This window comes from Macaca thibetana, chromosome 6 (genome assembly GCF_024542745.1).
Source record: "Macaca thibetana thibetana isolate TM-01 chromosome 6, ASM2454274v1, whole genome shotgun sequence".
Lineage (NCBI taxonomy): Eukaryota > Metazoa > Chordata > Mammalia > Primates > Cercopithecidae > Macaca > Macaca thibetana.
This window is the reverse complement of record NC_065583.1, coordinates 100483549-100501313: the sequence shown is the minus strand read 5'-3', so window position 1 is coordinate 100501313 and position 17765 is coordinate 100483549. Positions and strand designations below refer to the sequence as shown.

Genomic DNA, 17765 nt, shown 5'->3' with positions numbered 1-17765 from the left:
TTTTCAACATTTTATTTGAATGTTCCCTTTTCTCCATATGGAGTGATGTTGATTAGGATTTAAAAAAAATTTTTATTTGTTCATTTATGATTGATACATGATTATTGTACATATTTACGGGGTACAAGGTGACGCTTCAATACACACATAAATTGTATCATGATAAAATCAGGGTAATTAGCATATTAATCAGCTTAAACATTTATTATTTCTTTGTGATGAGGACACTAAAAAACCTCTCTTCATCAGGGCACAGTGGCTCGTGCCTATAATCCCAGCACTTTGGGAAGCTGAGGCCAGTGGATCACTTGAGCCCAGGAGTTCAAGACCAGCCTGGGGAACATAGTCAGACCTCATCTGCACAAAAAAATCAAAAAATTAGCCACGCCTGGTGGTGTGCACCTGTAGTCCCAGCTATTTGGCAGGCTGAGGCAGGAGGATGGCTTGATCCCAGGAGGTCAAGGCTGCAGTGATCTGTGATTGTACCACTGCACTCCAGCCTGGGCAACAGAATGAGAACCTGCCTCAAAAATAAATAAATAATTAAATAATTGAAAAAACCTCTTTTCCAGCTATTTTGGAATATTATAATACATGATTATTAATTCTTATAAATATTACACACTAATATTTTGTTCCCATATATATCCTAATGTTGACATCTGTTTGTACTCAACAGCTGAATTTTGAGTTATGCTTTCACTATGTTGATTTATATGTCCTTTGGCAGGGGAAACCTTTTTTTGTTGTGGGAGTTGAACTAAAAAGCAAAAATACAAAATAAAAAAAAAACCAACCAAATGAAAATAATGAGGAGATTAGGCAAACATTTTAAAACTTGAGTACTACCTAGAAAATGGAAAATTTAATCACATAAAATATGTATTGGCAATATAGCAGAATAGAAATGCCAGTGGTCTGAGAAATATTGAAGAGAAGCCCTGCATGTGTTTTTAGTTGATTTGATGAAATCCTGGAGCAGACATCCATTTACTAGTGGGATATGTAAAGTTTTGTGATGCAGAGTTGGGGGAATACCCCAGTAAGAGCAGAATAGGAGTAGTAAACTAGGGAGCCCTAATGAAACCGATGGCATGACCTGAAAATTACTATGTGAAGAATAAGGAGCCATGCATCCTGGGCAACATAGTGAGACCTCATCTTATAAAACAAAAACAATTGGCCATGTGTGATAGTTTGCATCTGTAGTCCCAGCTACTTGGGGGGCTGAGGTGGGAGGGTCGTTTGAGCCTGAGAGGCCACTACACTCCAGCCTGGGCAACACAGCAAGGCCCTGTATCAAAAAAAAAAAAAAAGAAAGAAAGAAAAGAAAGAAACCGTGCAAAATAAATCATATTAGATAAAATAAATCATATTAATGATAAATCATATTAGATCATATTAGATGATTTATTTCATTTGAATAATATGATTTATTTCATTTGACAATGACATTGAATCATTTGATTGACTATTCTGTGCCAAGTCCCCAGGCCTGGACTTGTCTTTAATCTTTTTGCCTGGATTATTATTGTAATAGTTCCAACTCTTCCCCCTTCTCCTCTTATGCTCCACCCCTATCCTCCTTTCTCATCACAACAGCCAGTGTGATCCTGTTAAAAAGTGAAATCTTGGTTGGGCACAGTGGCTCACACCTGTAATCCCAGCACTTTGGGAGGCTGAGGCGGGCAGATCACAAGGTCAGGAGATCAAGACCACCCTGGCTAACATGGTGAAACCCCGTCTCTACTAAGAACACAAAAAATTAGCCAGACGTGGTGGCGGGTGCCTGTAGTCCCAGCTACTCAGGAGGCTGAGGCAGGAGAATGGCGTGAACCCGGGAGGCAGAATTTGCAGTGAGCCGAGAGCGCAGCACTGCACTCCAGCCTGGGTGACAGAGTGAGACATTGTCTCAAAAAAAAAAAAAAAAAAAGTGAAATCTTGTAAGGTCTTTGATCAAAGCTTATTCCTCGCACTGGAGGAAAACCTGAGACTTTCTATTGATCTACATGCTTTAGAATCCTGTTCCCTCTTCTACTTCTTTCTTACTCCTTGTCTTAGGCCATTCTTGCATTGCTATAAAGAAATACCTGGGCTGGGTGCTGTGGCTCACGCCTGTAATCCCAGCACTTTGGGAGGCTGAGGCAGGTAGATCACGAGGTCAGGAGTTCAAGACCAGCCTGGACAAGATGGTGAAACCCCGTCTCTACTAAAAATACAAAAATTAGCCAGGCATGGTGGCGGGCATGTGTAATCCCAGCTATGCAGGGGACTGAGACAGAGAATTGCTTGAATCCAGGAGGCAGAGGTTGCAGTGAGCTGAGATCGCATCACTCCACTCCAGCCTGGGCAACAGAGAGAGACTCTGCCTCAAAACAAGCAAACAAACAAAAACCCGAGGCTGGCTAATTTATAAGGAAAGTAGGTTTAATTGGCTCATAGTTCTGCAGGCTGTACAAGCATGGCACCGGCATCTGCCCCACTTCTGGAGAGACCTCAGGAAGCTTTTACTCATGGCGGAAGGGGAAGGAGGAACAAGTGGGTCACACAGCAAGAGCAGGAACAAGAGAGAGAGAAGAAGATGCCACACACTTTTAAACAATCAGATCTCATGAGAACTCATTCACTGTCTCGAGGACAGCATGAAGCCATGAGGGATCTATCCCCATGACCCACACACGACCCGTACACCTCCCAATAGGCCCCACCTCCAACACTGGAGATGACATCTCAGTGTGAGATTTGGGTGGGACACAGATCTACACCATATCGTTCCCCTTGAGGAAACTCACCACTTTGTCATTCCCTAGATAGGCTAGGCCCACTCCCACTGCAGGGCTTTTGCACATACTGTTCCCTGGGCCTGGATGCTGTTCCAGCAGCTCGCCACACGGCTTCCTGCTTCAAGTGGTTTCTCCAGTACCATTTCTCCATGAAAGCAGCCCTCACCGCTTGGTTAAAATTGTCACCTCTGCCCCCTTACTTCCTATTCTACTCTCACCATATTTTCTCTACAGTACTCATCACCAGGTGACATAGGATAGATTTGTCTTATTAATGTTGTCTTTCTCTCTCTACTACTGTGTAAGCTTCATAAAGACAGATTTTTTCCCTACTGTGTTTACTCCTGTGCCCAGTGCTTTGAACAGTTTCCAAATATACAACACTCAGTAAATATTTGTTGACTCAAAGAACCCATTTGGACTCACAGGAACCTATGAAGAAGGAAATCAGTGTTACTTATAATCCCAATGCATGAAGTAAATAACTACCATTAGGATTTTGTGTATTTTCTCTTTTCTCCCCACTTAATATTACAGAAATATTGGAAAGTACGGAAAAGCACAAAAGTAGTAACTCAAGAAGTAATTAAAAATCACCCATAATTGCTCCAGCCCGAGAAAGCTCCCTTTAAGTTTTGATGTATGTCTCTCATTAGAGTATCTTTCTCTCCGTCTCTCTCCTCCCTTCTCCTCTTCTGCTTATGTCTGTGTATATACTTAATTTTCTCCCTCTGTATATGAACATATGTGCATGTACATGTACATATAATGTTTATCTCAGTTTCTTGTTTTTTTCTGTTTATCAATAAATCTTGGGTATGTGCCATTATGTTATGACTTTTTTAAAAACATATTTTAAATGGCTTGTTATCATTCCATTATGTAGATATATTATTGCTTATTTAACCAGTTCCATATTATACATGTGTGTATTTAGATTGTCTCCATTTTCTTATATTTGTTTTAGTGAATGAACGTTTCGTTTCTTTGTATCTCATTGTGCAAGTATAAGATTATTTTTCTTGAGTGATATTAGAAATGAAATTACGAAGGCAAATGATATAAACATTTTGACCTGTTTTGATACATATTGTCTTCTACAATGACTCACTTCAGTGGTGCTATATGACAATATCTATTTACCATATCTTTGTTAGCCCTGAGTACTTTTTTTCTAAAAATCTTAACCAGTTTTGGTAAATAATTTGTACTCCTTTAAGAAGGACTTTTTAAGAAAATTTTATTATTATTATTTTTGAGACAGGATCTCTCCCTGTTTCCCATGCTGGAGTGTGGTGGTGAGATCATAGCTCACTGCAGCTTCAAACTCCTGGGCTCAAGTGATCCTTCTGCCTCAGCCTCCTGAGTAGCTAGGACTACAGGTGTGTGCTACCACACCCAGCTAATTTTCTTTTTCTCTTTCTCTTTCTTTGTCTCCTTCTCTCCTTCTCTCCTTCTCCCTTTCTCTCTTTCTCCCTTTCTCCCTTTCTCTCTCTCTTTCTCTCTCTCTTTCTTTCTTTCCTTCTTTCTTTCTCCTTCCTTCCTTCCTTCCTTCCTTCCTTCCATTTTGTCACCCAAGCTGAAATGCAGTGGCATGAACACTGTCATTGCAGCCTTGACCTCCTGAGCTCACACAACCCTCCCATCTCGGCCCCCCAAGTAGCTGGGACTACAGGTGCATGCCACTACACCTAGGTTATTTTTGTATTTATTTTGTAGAGATGGAGTTTCACCATGTTACCCAGGCCAGTCTCAAACTCCTGAGCTAAAGTGATCCGCCTGCCTCAGCCTCCCAAAGTGCTGGGATTACAGGTGTGAGCTGCCACACATGATCCCAGCTAAAAAAAAAATAAAATAAAATAAAAATAAAAAAAATAAAAGTAGATATGAGATCTTACTATGTTGCTGAGGCTGGTCTTGAACTCCTGGCCTCAAGCTCTTCTCCCACTTCAGCTTCCCAAAGTGTTGGGATTGTAAGCATGGGCCACCGTGCGCAGCAAGAAGGACTCTTTTTCATGCATTTATTGGTCATTTGTTTATTATGTTCTGTGAAGCCCTTTTGTCTGTTTCTTGACTTACTAATTTTAGCCAGTGTGATTGATTCTGTGGCATAAAAATGAAAAATTTAACACCCTTACAATACCTCTTATGTCCCCTGTCTTTTGCCCCCTCTGTTTTTGTTACTTACATATTTTTGGATCTTAAATTAGTTGACTTCATGTCCTAAAATAGTATAATTAAACCTCTGTTGATTTATCAACTTTAGACAGTATGAATTGACTGTGCTAGGAAAGATAAGTATAATAAGTTAGACATTTAATGTGTTTTCATTGTTTTTTTCTTTCCTAATCCTGAGGTTTTATTACTTTCATTATTATTTATTCTCACTTTATAAACTTTTAGACATTTATATTCTGTTCTCTAAATTATTCCTCTGTGTTTTGTCATAGGCTGATTCTGAAAAATTAAAAACCAATAAGGAACATTTCCATAGTGATTATAATAAATATTGTGTCCCAAAGTATCAAGGTTGGTGTTTGATCCCACAGAGAATGAAATGTACCGTATGTCATTGAATATTTGCCCCTTGAAGCAGAACCTTGCTTGTGTCAACTTCTAGTTTCTTTCTAGCTTCTTTTACTTCATCTGGCTTGTTTTCTTGCATTCAATTGTCATTTTATTGTCTTTGATTTCTGTTTTGTTTGGTTGGAAAACCTCCTCATAGTTTTTTCCTGCAGTACGTGTGTGGGGATAGTAAGTTTTTCCTATCTTGTCCTGGTACTTGGTCAGTGTTTGGTTGTCTGTGTATTGTTTATTGTTTTAGAAATTGTTAAGCAGGTTCAAAATATTTTCTCCACAATTCTCTGTTGCCACCTAGAATCCCAAGTTAATGATAAAAAGCATGACAGGAAAAAAAAAATGTATGGCAGCATGAGTCTCACTTCCTTTGGCTACCTGTTGTTTCTCTTTGGAAGCCTTTATAATTTTTCTCTATCCTTAGAATTCTGATATTTTATCAGGATGTATCAGAGTATGAAATGTTTTCATTTCTCCTGTCTGGTATTTGGATTATTCTCTCTATTTGAACTGTGCTGTGCTCACTTCAGGGAGTTTCTTCCATTTCTGTTTTTTCTTTTTTAGATGGAGTCTCACTCTGTTGCCCAGGCTGAAGTGCAGTGGCATGATCTCGGCTCACTGCAACCTCTGCCTCCCAGGTTCAAATGATTCTCCTGCCTCAGCCTCCTGAGTAGATGTGATTACAGATGCCTGCTACCACACCTGGCTAATTTTTTGTATTTTAGTAGAGATGGGGTTTCACCATATTGTCCAGGCTAGTCTCAAACTCCTGACCTCAGGTGATCTGCCTGCCTCAGCCTGCCAAAGTGCTAGGATTACAGGTGTGAGCCACCATGCCCAGCTCTCATTTCTTTATTATTAGTATTTTTTCCCCATTGCAGTCTAACATTTTTCCTTTCTGGAACTCCCATAAGACAGGTATTAGACTTCTTGGATCTATACTCTAGGTTGCTCAGTTTTCCTTTTGTATTTCCAATCTCTTTATATTTTTGTTTAGTGTTCTTTATTTGACCTCTCTGACCACCCAGCTTAGGTTTTAGCCATGTCTGGGTTATTGGTTAGTAATTCCATTGACCTATAAAATTTTAGTAATTATTTTTTGTTTCCAAGAACTCTTATAAAAAATCTGATTACTCCTTTTCCATGGCAGCCTCTTTTTGCTTTATGTCTCTAATATCCTTCCATATCTTTCTGAAGATAGTAGGTACCTTTTTACCTGAATTAGACTTGTTTCTTTTAGTGTCTTTTCTGTTTGTTCATTTGGGGCTATATTTGTTATCTCTTGCTGCTGAACAATTTTTAAAACAATAAACAATTTGTTGTTATACACAGTTTCTGTGGGTCAGGTATCCAGGCATAGCTTAGCTGGGTGCCTCTGCCCAAAAGTGTCTCACAAGGCTACAATCAAGGTGTTGGCCAGGTCTGTATTCTCATCTGAATGCACAACGGGGGAGGGATCCACTTCCAAGTTCACTCACTCTGCTGTTGGCTAGATTCGCTTCCTTACCAGTTGTTAGCTTGAGCTTAGTTCCTAAATGACTCTTGGCCAAAGGCCTCCTACAGTGTCTACTTTTCATGGGCCTCTCTGTAGAGTAGCTCAGAACCTGGTAGCTGACTTCTCTCAAAGCATACAGCAAGACAGCAAGAGAAAGCAAGTGAGATGGAAGCCAGAGTCTTGTAAACTAATCGTGGAATTGCCATCCCATCACTCCTGCTGTGTTGTATTCTTTATAAGTGAGTCACTTAGGTCCAGCTCACACTCAAAAGGAAGGCCCTGTTACCTAAGGGGGTGAATAGAAGCCAGGGGTCACTGAGAGGCCATCTTAGACACTGCCTACCATAGGGGCCTTTTGTGGTGATAGGGGAGACTGGTTTTCATGAGTGTCTGCTGTTCCTTGTTTCTAAATGAAGGACCCTGTGGGACATTATGGGTAGCTGGTCTGGGCTTACTCTGTGACTGTGAATGCTGGATCGTGTAACATGTGTCAGCTTCCTTTTCAGGTATGTGGGCAGACAGTAGGAAGGCAGGTTGGAAATTCTTCCTTGTGTAATTCTATACCCTTTAGCCCACACAGCTGGAACCTGTTACTTGCTACTACCCACTAAAATATGGAAACATGATGGAATAGTGACTTCCTTGATTAGGTTACATTATATGGCAAAGGAAAAGAGTTACTGAAGATATCATTACAGTCTTAAATCAGTTAATGTTAAAAAGGAGATTATCCTTGGTGGACCTGATGTAATCAGATGAAAGACCTTATAGAGCAGGTGAGAAATGTTCTCCCACTGGCTTTGAAGAAGGGAGCTGCCACGAGTTCTATAGCAGCAGGGAAATGAACTTTTCTAACAGCCTGAATGAATTTGGAATAGGATTCTTCCCCAGCCAAGCCTCATGATGATAATGCATCTTGATTGACACCACGGTCATAGCCTTGTGAAATCCTGACCTAAAGGTCTAGCTAAACTGAGCCTAGACTCCTAACCCACAGAAACTATGAGATAATAAATGTGTGTTGATTTAAGAACCTGGAAGTAAAATACACTGTATTCATTTTCTATTCTGTAACAAATTATCACCAAACTTAGTGGCTTAAGTTCTGTTGTTACAGAATAGGAAATGAATACAGTGTACTTTATTTCCAGGCTCTCAAAGCCTCTCCCTTCTTGGTTCTCCCTTGTGTCCACAGTGACTGTCTGGAGTAAACCCAAGCTCTGTTCTCAGAGTCCAGCTCCCTCATTGGAGTCCTTCTTTAGGAAGGTGCCACCCTTTTCTAGAGAAAGCAGACCTTGCACTGTCAGCTGGGGATGTGTCACTGCTGCCAGCTGTGCCTTTTAGTTCTTATTTTTGAGGGGTGTGAAGAGGAGGAGCCTAACTTCACATATTCTAAAGGTACTTGTTTAATGGAAGATCATAACAATTGCCCTTGCCTCCCCTCTGTTGTTTACATTTGTTGCTTCTGAGTTTGGAGACTCTCTGGGCCACTCTTGGTGAGAAGCGTGCTTATGCAAGGTATCTGTATCTGTGGTTTCCTCTACTCTCGTTTCCCCACCAAGCTAATTCTGCTTGCTTAGTTTTTCTCTTCATGAAATTTTACAAATTCCATTATATAGGTGCTGAGGATGTCTGGTCTATTGATGGCATATTTTCCTGTTTTTATAATGCTCTTACGGTTTCATTCTTTAAACAGAAAACAATTTTTTTTAGCAAAGACCTTGGAAGCACAGGGAGGCGGACGTTGGTGATGAGTCTGTGTGAAGTCAGCCTTGCATTCCAAACTGGACCTGCCTTTTGCTTTTTCTTTTTTAAGAGAAAAGAAAATACTGCTTTGCTACCTAACACTGATGTAATGTATTTGTAACCAATTTGGCATATTTCTAATAAAACTGATGAGAAAGGCAGAATTTTTATAACAATTGCTTTTCTTATGCTCTATTACTATTTTTCTCCCTTAAGTTCTCCCAAAGCATATTCCTATTAAGACTCTTCTATCTTTTCTTCTTCTTTTCCCTTCCTGTCACTTGTAATTTCATAGCCTCCCTTTCTAGTCTCTTTGGGTAATTTCTTAGAACGAGTGACTTGAAAATATTGCCGACACGGTTCTTTTCTAACCCTAACAACATGCACAATACAGGTGCTGAGGATGTTGAGATAATTGACCTTAAATTGTGATTTTTAGAAGTGTCTTAAGACTTTTAATTCCAAGCAACACAAACCAAGTAACCTAAACCTCAAACCGGCTTAGGTTAAAAAAAGAAAGAGTTTATCAGCAAGACACTGCAGTATCTCCCTAAACCCCAGGCTAAAGTTGTATTCCAGTGTCACGAGGGCCTGGCACCAGGAACTAGAAAGCTACAGGAGCCCAGGTAGCCGTTAACTTTCTGTCTCAGGCTTTCTGTCTCTCCTGTCTTTGCTTTTCTGAACATCTGCTTATTCTTTTCTCTCTCGTCGGACTCACTTTGACTGTTTTGGCATGGGTGTGGCCAAATATGGCTGCCCAAAAATGGCAACTAGAATTTCCAAGTTAATTTTATTGCAGTTCAAGCGAATAAGGCAGAGGTACAATCCCAGATTCCAAGGGGGAAAGAATCCATTTGGTTTAGCTTGCACCAGTTATCTCTTTTTAGTCTGGTTTAATGTGGTCATGAGGGCAGCTTTTGTGGTATAAACATGGCTTGCCATGGCCCAAGTTCCCAAAGAGAAGGTAAGTGAGTGGAAGTTTGGGCAGGTATCTCAAAACACTTCCGCTGCAACATTCTTTATGTCCAATGTGCGCTTTCTCATCAGAGAGGCAGTTTAGCTGGTGTTTAAGAACATAGACTTGGGGTCAGACATACCTTAATTTGAATCCCAGCCCTGCTGCCTACTAGCTGTGTGATCTGAGGTCAGTACTTTCCGTCTGTGAAGATCAAATTCCTTCTCTGGGCAGTTGGGATCACAAATCTCCTGGGGTTGCTGGGAAGATGAGATGAAATAATGTATGCTATATCCTATGCACTCAATAAATAGTAACTATCATGAATTATTACTATCATACCATTGGGGAAAGATGGTATGCATGGAAGAACATTCATTTCATCATCCTGAATGATGCAAGAAGATCTGGAGGCAAAATTTTAGATACCACAGAATTATATCATCAGTAAAAATCTAAGAGTTAAGTTTTGTTTTACCATACTTGACCAAAAACATAGATACAGGCTAGGCTGCAGGAGTTAGGGCCCAAATAATCTAAACTTATTTCTAGAATATAATTTCTATTTCTGTTGGCTTTAAAAACAGTCAATGATTTTGCAGTCTTAAAGAGAGCCCAACAGAGTTGGTGGTCACTAATACAGACATAATAGCTTTTTTCCAGTTAGTGCCTGTTCTAATGGTCTCTGCGTTCATTCTGTTTGGGAGCAGGTTTATTTTGATTGGCTGATATCTTACTTGGTGAAATATTTTGAATAGCATCCCTGGAAACCATGTGCCAGAATTCAAAAGACCTCAGTTTTTTTGGTTAAAGAAGACACACTACTTTCTTTTAAAAACTATTGCAATTTCTTTTGTACTTTTGTACCCACTTCTATGGTAAGATTTTTTGGGTAGCAAGTATCATTAAATGAATTCTTAGTAAAGGATATGTAAAATGATTATTTAAATCATTCATCATTGAAGGATACCAAATGTCAGCTGAAAGTTAACATTTATGTTAAGTAGAGATAGCTGAATAAATAATGCTCATTTCTTTTTCAAATGTAGCATATTATATTCTATATGGAACTATATATAGTAGAACAATATCTCAATGACTAACTGTGTAATTTTCTCTCAAGTTATGCAGACATTTTGATTGAGAGGGAAGTATTAATGCAGAAGTACATTCATCTAGTTCAGATCGTAGAGACAGAAAAAATTGCAGCTAACCAACTCCGACATCAACTTGAAGATCAAGACACAGAAATCGAAAGGCTTAAATCAGAGGTATTTCCCAGTTGATAGATTCCTTCTCATTGTTTCACGTTTTACCGTCATTTCCTCATGATTACTTAAGGCCAATTCAGGGCAACATTTTAATCCCAGGCTGACTTCCTCTGACGTCAAAACATACATGGCTGGGCCTGACGTAGACGTGGATCTAATGTCTATATTAGGATTAGGTAAATGTGCTACAGGAACATATCAGGATAATGTGCTTTTTTTTGGTGGAGGGTGGTTATTTGTTCTCTTGATACCCTTTATTAGCTCAGAAATTCAAGAACTGACTATAGCGTTTAACTGTTTTCAGATGCCCTACAGTAATGATAATTATGAGTCTGCCATATATTCCATTAAAGTCTAAAATGACAACTAAGGGAGGACCAGAAATGAATTCAGAAATACTTTACTCTTTTAGATTTGAAGGAGTCTAACCTTCTCCCCTCCACAGTTTTGAAAAGAACATTTGGATTAAACTATAAGACATTTGCTAGGGTGAATTTTTCCCTGGAGTTGGAATTCCTGCCTCCCTCTCCCTCCCGCAGAGTGTGAACTTCTCAGGCCTTGCATCCCCGGATAGTGAGGCTGATGCCCAGTGTGAGCAGAAGGCGGTTTTAGAGTCTACAGCCATGGTGTGTGCCTGGGTCCTCCCTCCCTCCCAGGCCTCAGTCTAGATAGAGATTCCTGAATGTACCTTTCCCGGTGTCCTGTCCTTCCTCATGGGCAGCAAGCAATCACTGAAGAATGGGAGAGGAATGCAGGGAATGAGATTTCCTCCCTCTGTCTGCCCAGGGATGCACTGGTATCTTCTGAGATTCAAAGAAGGGAACAGGACACAAGGAAACCTGCTAGTAATTGTATCCTCAGTGACAGAAACAGTTTAGGCTCCTCCGTTTTGGCAATGGTCTTGTCATTTTTATCGTCATCAGACAACATTTTCCTTTTTGTGTCTTTGCACCTTCCTCTGAGACACACCCTGTGAATCCTAGATGGGGTTTTCGCCTTCTGCTCCCAGCACACATCACCTCCGGTGTCGACAGCACAGGCACAAGCTTCTTCCAACTGGGATGTGGCAGCTCCTCTGATGATGACAACTTGCAGATGGCGTTCACCATATTATTACAATTGTTAACTTCCCAGTTCGACCCTGATATCTGATATGGTGAAAACAGCAACAGAAAACTTAACAAACCTGCATTTTAAAAGACTATATCAGGCACTGTTATTTAAAACAAAATTATCGTGTTCTTTCTTTGCCACTGTAAGCTAGAGCAGATGCTTGTCTGCTCAGTGAAAGAGGTTGGTATTTACTCCACGAGAGAAGCTCAACACCAGGCAATGTTCCTCAATATTTATGTGTGTTTATCTGCCTTCACTATGTTCTATTTTAGTCTGAATGTAGATTGCAGCAAAAAACTGTCAGTTGCAGGTATGTCTTCTGTGGTCTCTTGACAGGAGCCATTAATTTATTTCCTACTCCCTTTCTTTTCCCACTTCCTTGCCAGAAAATGGCAGAGGGGTGGATTTGGTACGGGGGACAAAATATAAAGACAAGCTAGAGAGGGGCCATTATGATCTCTTAACTTTTAGGGTATTGCTGGCTAGTAGGTCTGTATAGGTTCTTAAGCTTGGAAGAGCCTGCTGTTGAGTCTAGAGAATTTTACTGCTATGTGTAGTTGAGAGGCCACCCAGTCTTGAAATGCCCCTCACAGGTCACGGAACTGAGCTGGAGATATAAAGAGATCCCAGGTTATTTTGATCCTTTTTACCTTTTCTGAGGAATTCTCTTGGTTGGCTTGGACCAGCCCCAGGGCTCTGAAGTTCCCTTTGCAGTTGCCATTTTCCTAAGGATGTCTGTGAGTCTGGGGTGCCATGTGCTTTGGAAGGCTACAGGCCAATGACCAGACCCAGGGGGTCTGAGCTGAGTGTCACTTCATGTGGGGACCACAGGGCATTGCAGGCAGCCGCCTTCAGGTGAGGGGGTGGACACATCGCTGGGCTCCTGACAAGGTCTTGGCCTCTCACCACTGGCAGCTGGGGCTGAGTTTTGGGCTAACGTTTCTGCTAGCCCAGATCCCAGGTTACACTTTGCACAGTCACTTCTTATAAACACTTCCATTGGTGATACCGTGCTTGGGGTAAAGTTTATGTTTCCCCCATCTCAGCACCAAAGGAAGAGAGGGTGCATAAAACGTGGATGTTTCCTGAGGATCTCATTGAATCACCTCTGTAGGCAGAGCTTCCAGTGTGTTATGGCTATATTCCAGCATTTCCCAAGTCATGAAATGGACCAATTTTGTGTTCCAGATTATTGCTCTTAATAAAACCAAAGAACGAATGCGACCTTACCAAAGCAACCAAGAAGATGAAGATCCAGACATCAAGAAGATTAAAAAGGTAGGGCCTGGAGGTTTCCAGCTTTGCAGGAGCGTGGTGACCAGTCGTCTGTTCTATGGTGATGTCTTTGCTACCCTGTGCGTGAGCTGGGAGCAGCCTTGGTGTTTCTGTGCTGTGGCTCCCAGACTTGCCCTGCGGAGTGATCCAGACATGGCTACTCTAGAGAATTTAGGCTTGAGATGTCTTTACACTGTCTAGGAAGGATGCCAAAACCAGGCATGAAGACAATAGTGTTCTCCAGTGGGGTTAATTAAGTGCTGTTCAACCTCTTGATTTTGTGCGGCTTTCATATTTTGGGGGAATATTTTTTAAATTACATTTCAAAAATATTTCTTTTAGCTTTAATCTTTAGTGCTATTTAAGGAAGATTTTTTTGGGCATGTGAGACGGTTGAGTAAATCAGCACATCCGCTTAGATTTCTGGTTTATTGTTGTTTCTTATTTAACATCCACACAATCAGCAGATTTTTCCCTCTTACTGCCATTTATAATTGCACAACTTTTGCAATGAACCAAATGCTGGCTCTCACTCTAGTCCACTGTGTTTTGATTTGTCATTTAGGTTTTGATCCCATGATCCTGATTATCTTATATAAAGCACTTACTCAGCTTTGTTAATAATAAGTGAAAAGCATCATATTTGAGGAAATTTGCCTGGATATGCATCTTCAAATCTTATTTCTTTTAAATTTGTTATTATTCCTTTCATTTTATGCTAATAATCATTCCCCCTTCACTGTAACACAGCTTTAATGTGCTACAGTTTTTAAATTTACCTGGGCGTTTCAAAGATGATCAGTAAATGTTTGTTGATTGGCTGAAATACACAGGCCAGTGCACTTTCTCAGGCTAGCCTGTTATTTTTCACATCATCCCTAGGGAATCCTGATCGATTTTAGAGACTATGGTGCTTTCTACAAAATTGTTTTTAAATTTTATTTTATATTCTTTTTTACACCTTTAAATATTGCTCAGAATTTGAAATAGAAATGATTCTTAGGACTAAGCCAAATGTTTTCAGTTTTCCAGAAATATAAAAGTGAAATAACACTATTCATTGCTTAGAAATTATTATTTTTTAAACTGGTTTATGCTATTGTGTTATAAGATTAATTCGTTTTTTTTTTTTTTTTTTAAATCCCATCTAGTCAGTCTGGAAACAAGATTAATTCTATTGCCTTTCCTTTAATAGTATGCAGTTACAGGTAAAGAAAAAATTAATAAAATTCAATTTTCAGGTGTGTGGTAGAAACTGGTCTATTAGTAAATAAGTGAAGCAGCTATTGGTCAGCAAGCACCCCCTGCCCAACTAAATAGAAAAGTTTTACTTAACACAAAATCCGATTAAGGTGATTTAAAAAAATATTTCTGTTAAATGAAAGAACACTGATAAAATTTAAAAAATATTTTTCTACCTTCTTGTTTCTTAATAGAAATAATTTTTTAAACCAGTTTTTGCACTTGTTAAATAGGTTTTGAGATCAACTTTGTTGTTCTTTATGTCGTATTTCAAAATAATGTCCGCATGGAAAAAAGTGTTAACAATGAATGAATCATTCTCTATTCTGATCTTGGCAAATATCAACATAATTTTTTTTACCTTAATAGATTAAAACTTAAAATTGGTTATAGTTCATGGAAATTTTCGTTAGATGTCTTCAAATAATCTGAATAAAATATCCCCACATAATTGTGTTAAAATGTGGTTAATTTTTATTGAGGTAGAGTGACTTTAATGACTGTATAAAAATTGATAACATGGTGAAAACACAGGTAGGCAAACAAGAGAATTTTAGACATTGTAAAAGAAAGGTCATTGTTTAATATGTGATAATTTAGAACATAGTATGGAAAAAGCAAAAAGTATAAGGGTGTGTTAAATAGATAATAATGATACTTTGGTAGTGATTTAATACTTTCAATTATATGCGAATTTACAAACTACTTTGTTGCTGAATCTGCCACATCTAAAGTGACAAACCCTAATTATCATAAAACAAATCCTAGTTGTTATAATTTTTTATATTTAGAAAGGACTTTTATATTTTTTTGTTAATCGTTTTATTTTAATTTCATGAAAAATGAAAGCAGTCTGATAACATGAGATTAAAAACAGAGAAACATGAGATGGGGTCTTGCTGTGTTGCCCAGGATAGACTTGAACTCTTGGGCTCAAGCGATCCTCTCACCTTAGCCTCCCAAGTAACTGGGACTACAGGCCTGTGCATGTCCAGCTCTGTCAGTTATTTTATAGAGGAAGAAACAGAGAATCAGAGGTCAAGGTGGTTGCAAGTAATGGCAGAGCCTCTGAGTGAAAGGTTATAATATATACTTGACTGCTCAGTGCCCAGCATTTACCTGGGCATTTTAAAGATGATCAGTAAATGTTTGTTGATTGGCTGAAACACACAGGCCAGTGCACTTTCTCAGGCTTGCCTGTTATTTTTCACATCATCCCTAGGGAATCCTGATCAATTTTAGAGGCTCTCATGTTTTCTGCAAAATTGATTTTTAATTATATTTCATGTTCTTGTCCATAAATTAATCACCATTGCAACTAGTCAGATTCCCTTTCGGTTTTTTGTTCTGTAGGTTCAGAGCTTCATGCGAGGATGGTTGTGCAGAAGGAAATGGAAGACCATTGTGCAGGATTACATTTGCTCTCCCCATGCTGAAAGTATGAGGAAGAGAAACCAGATTGTGTTCACCATGGTGGAGGCAGAGTCAGAGTACGTTCACCAGCTCTACATCCTGGTCAACGGCTTTCTCCGGCCCCTGCGTATGGCCGCCAGCTCCAAGAAGCCCCCCATCAGCCACGATGACGTCAGCAGTATTTTTCTCAACAGGTTTGACATTGCATAAATCCAAGAGAAAAACCCCTTTGTATTTCCTACAAGAATTTTTACTTAATCTTCAAAAAGGTCTCAGAACTTCATCTCGATAGTTTATGATAGTAAAAATAAGAAAGCTGTTATTTGTGTTCCATTGTTATTTTTATATCTTTACTTGAATCTTGGCATCTAATGTTCTTAATTTTTTCTTCTCTATTTGACATACATTGTCTTGTCATGTGGAGATGTGTGTTGGGGAAGATAATCTCTCTCATAAACTGAAGAAAATGGAGTGATTTATGGGTTTTTACATATTAATTATACACAAGTATTTTAGGAAGAGCAAAAGCTAAGACAGGGCCTGAGGAGCTCTGGTGAATTTATTTGCTCAATACATCTTCAGTTTCCTTACTGCTGAGGATTCATCAATGAAAAATCAGAAAATGCCTGCCTTTATGGAACTTAAATTTTGATGCAGGAAGATAGACAATGAACAGCATTAGTGAAATAGATAGAATATTATATGGCGATTAGAGCTGTGGAGAAAAATAAAGAAGGGAAGGGGAGAAAGGGGACAAGGGAGTGTTTAGGTGTTTTACTTAGAATTTTAGCTATTTGTTTTTGGGTAGACAGTACACTCACATGGTTCAAAAGTCAAAATAACATGAAAACAACATTTAGCAGTTGCACTCTCACCCTGTCTCTGTACACTTGATTCCCCCCACTTTTTTTTTTTTTTTTTTTGAGGCAGAGTCTTGCTCTATCTCCCAGGCTGGAGTGCAGTGGCGCCATCTCAGCTCACTGCAAGCTCCGCCTCCCGGGTTCACGCCATTCTCCTGCCTCAGCCTCCTGAGTAGCTGGGGCTACAGGCGCCTACCACCACGCCTGGCTAATTTTTTGTATTTTTAGTAGAGATGGGGTTTCCCCGTGTTAGCCAGGATGGTCTCGACCTCCTGACCTCGTGATCTGCCCGCCTTGGCCTCCCAAAGTGCTGGGATTACAGGTGTGAGCCACTGCACCTGCCCCCCACCCCCGCCACTTTCTATACATAATATCTGTACTAGTTTCTTAGCTATCCTTTCAGTGTTTTTCAATTTTGATCTAAGAAACTATGAATATAGAGTCTTATTTTCCCTCTTCTTACACAAAGGCAATGTACTTTAACATATAGTTCATTGTTTCACTTAACATTTTTTTCTGAAGATCTTTCCATATTGATACCTAAAGAGCATTCTATTAAAGAAAATCATGACATGGTATTACAATCTGTGAATGTACCATAGTTTTTTTTACAGCAGGTTTTCAGAAAAGTTTCAAGGATAAGGTGACATTCGAGCAAAGGCTTGAAGTTCCTGGAGGAAGAGTGAGGCAAGCAGAGGGAGCTGTGTGTGCAGGCACCATGGGGCTTTAACATGCCCGGCGGGTGAGCTTGAGGGCCTGCTCTGCTCCGTGTCAGTGAAGGGAAGAGTCAGGGAGTTATCAAGGTGGGACATGGTACGTCCATTAACTTTTACTCTAAATGAGATGGGGAGACATTGGTCAGGTTTTGAGCAGAGAGGGGTGTGATGTGACTTCTGTTTTTGAAAGGCTCACTCTGGCTTCTCTGCTGAGAATAGTCTGTAGGGAGATCAATTAGGTGGCTATTTCAATAAACAAAGTGAGAGATGAGACACCTGTTAGGCAGCTATTTCAGTAATCCAAGTAAGAGATAAGTAG

The 17765-nt window shown here is 39.7% G+C and overlaps 2 protein-coding genes across 4 annotated transcripts in view; both read left to right on the top strand.

Moving 5' to 3' along the window:
- The window catches only part of ZCCHC9 (zinc finger CCHC-type containing 9), a 342756-nt gene that overhangs the window by 92879 nt on the left and 232112 nt on the right, over window positions 1–17765 (top strand). The window lies entirely within an intron of this gene.
- RASGRF2 (Ras protein specific guanine nucleotide releasing factor 2) overlaps window positions 1–17765 on the top strand; it is a 265430-nt gene that overhangs the window by 91469 nt on the left and 156196 nt on the right. For all 3 annotated transcript variants that reach the window (XM_050795639.1, XM_050795640.1, XM_050795641.1), the window contains 3 exons: window positions 10680–10827; window positions 13129–13218; window positions 15811–16064. In XM_050795639.1, coding sequence (XP_050651596.1) covers window positions 10680–10827; window positions 13129–13218; window positions 15811–16064 — 492 coding nt within the window. The remainder of the gene's footprint in view (window positions 1–10679; window positions 10828–13128; window positions 13219–15810; window positions 16065–17765) is intronic.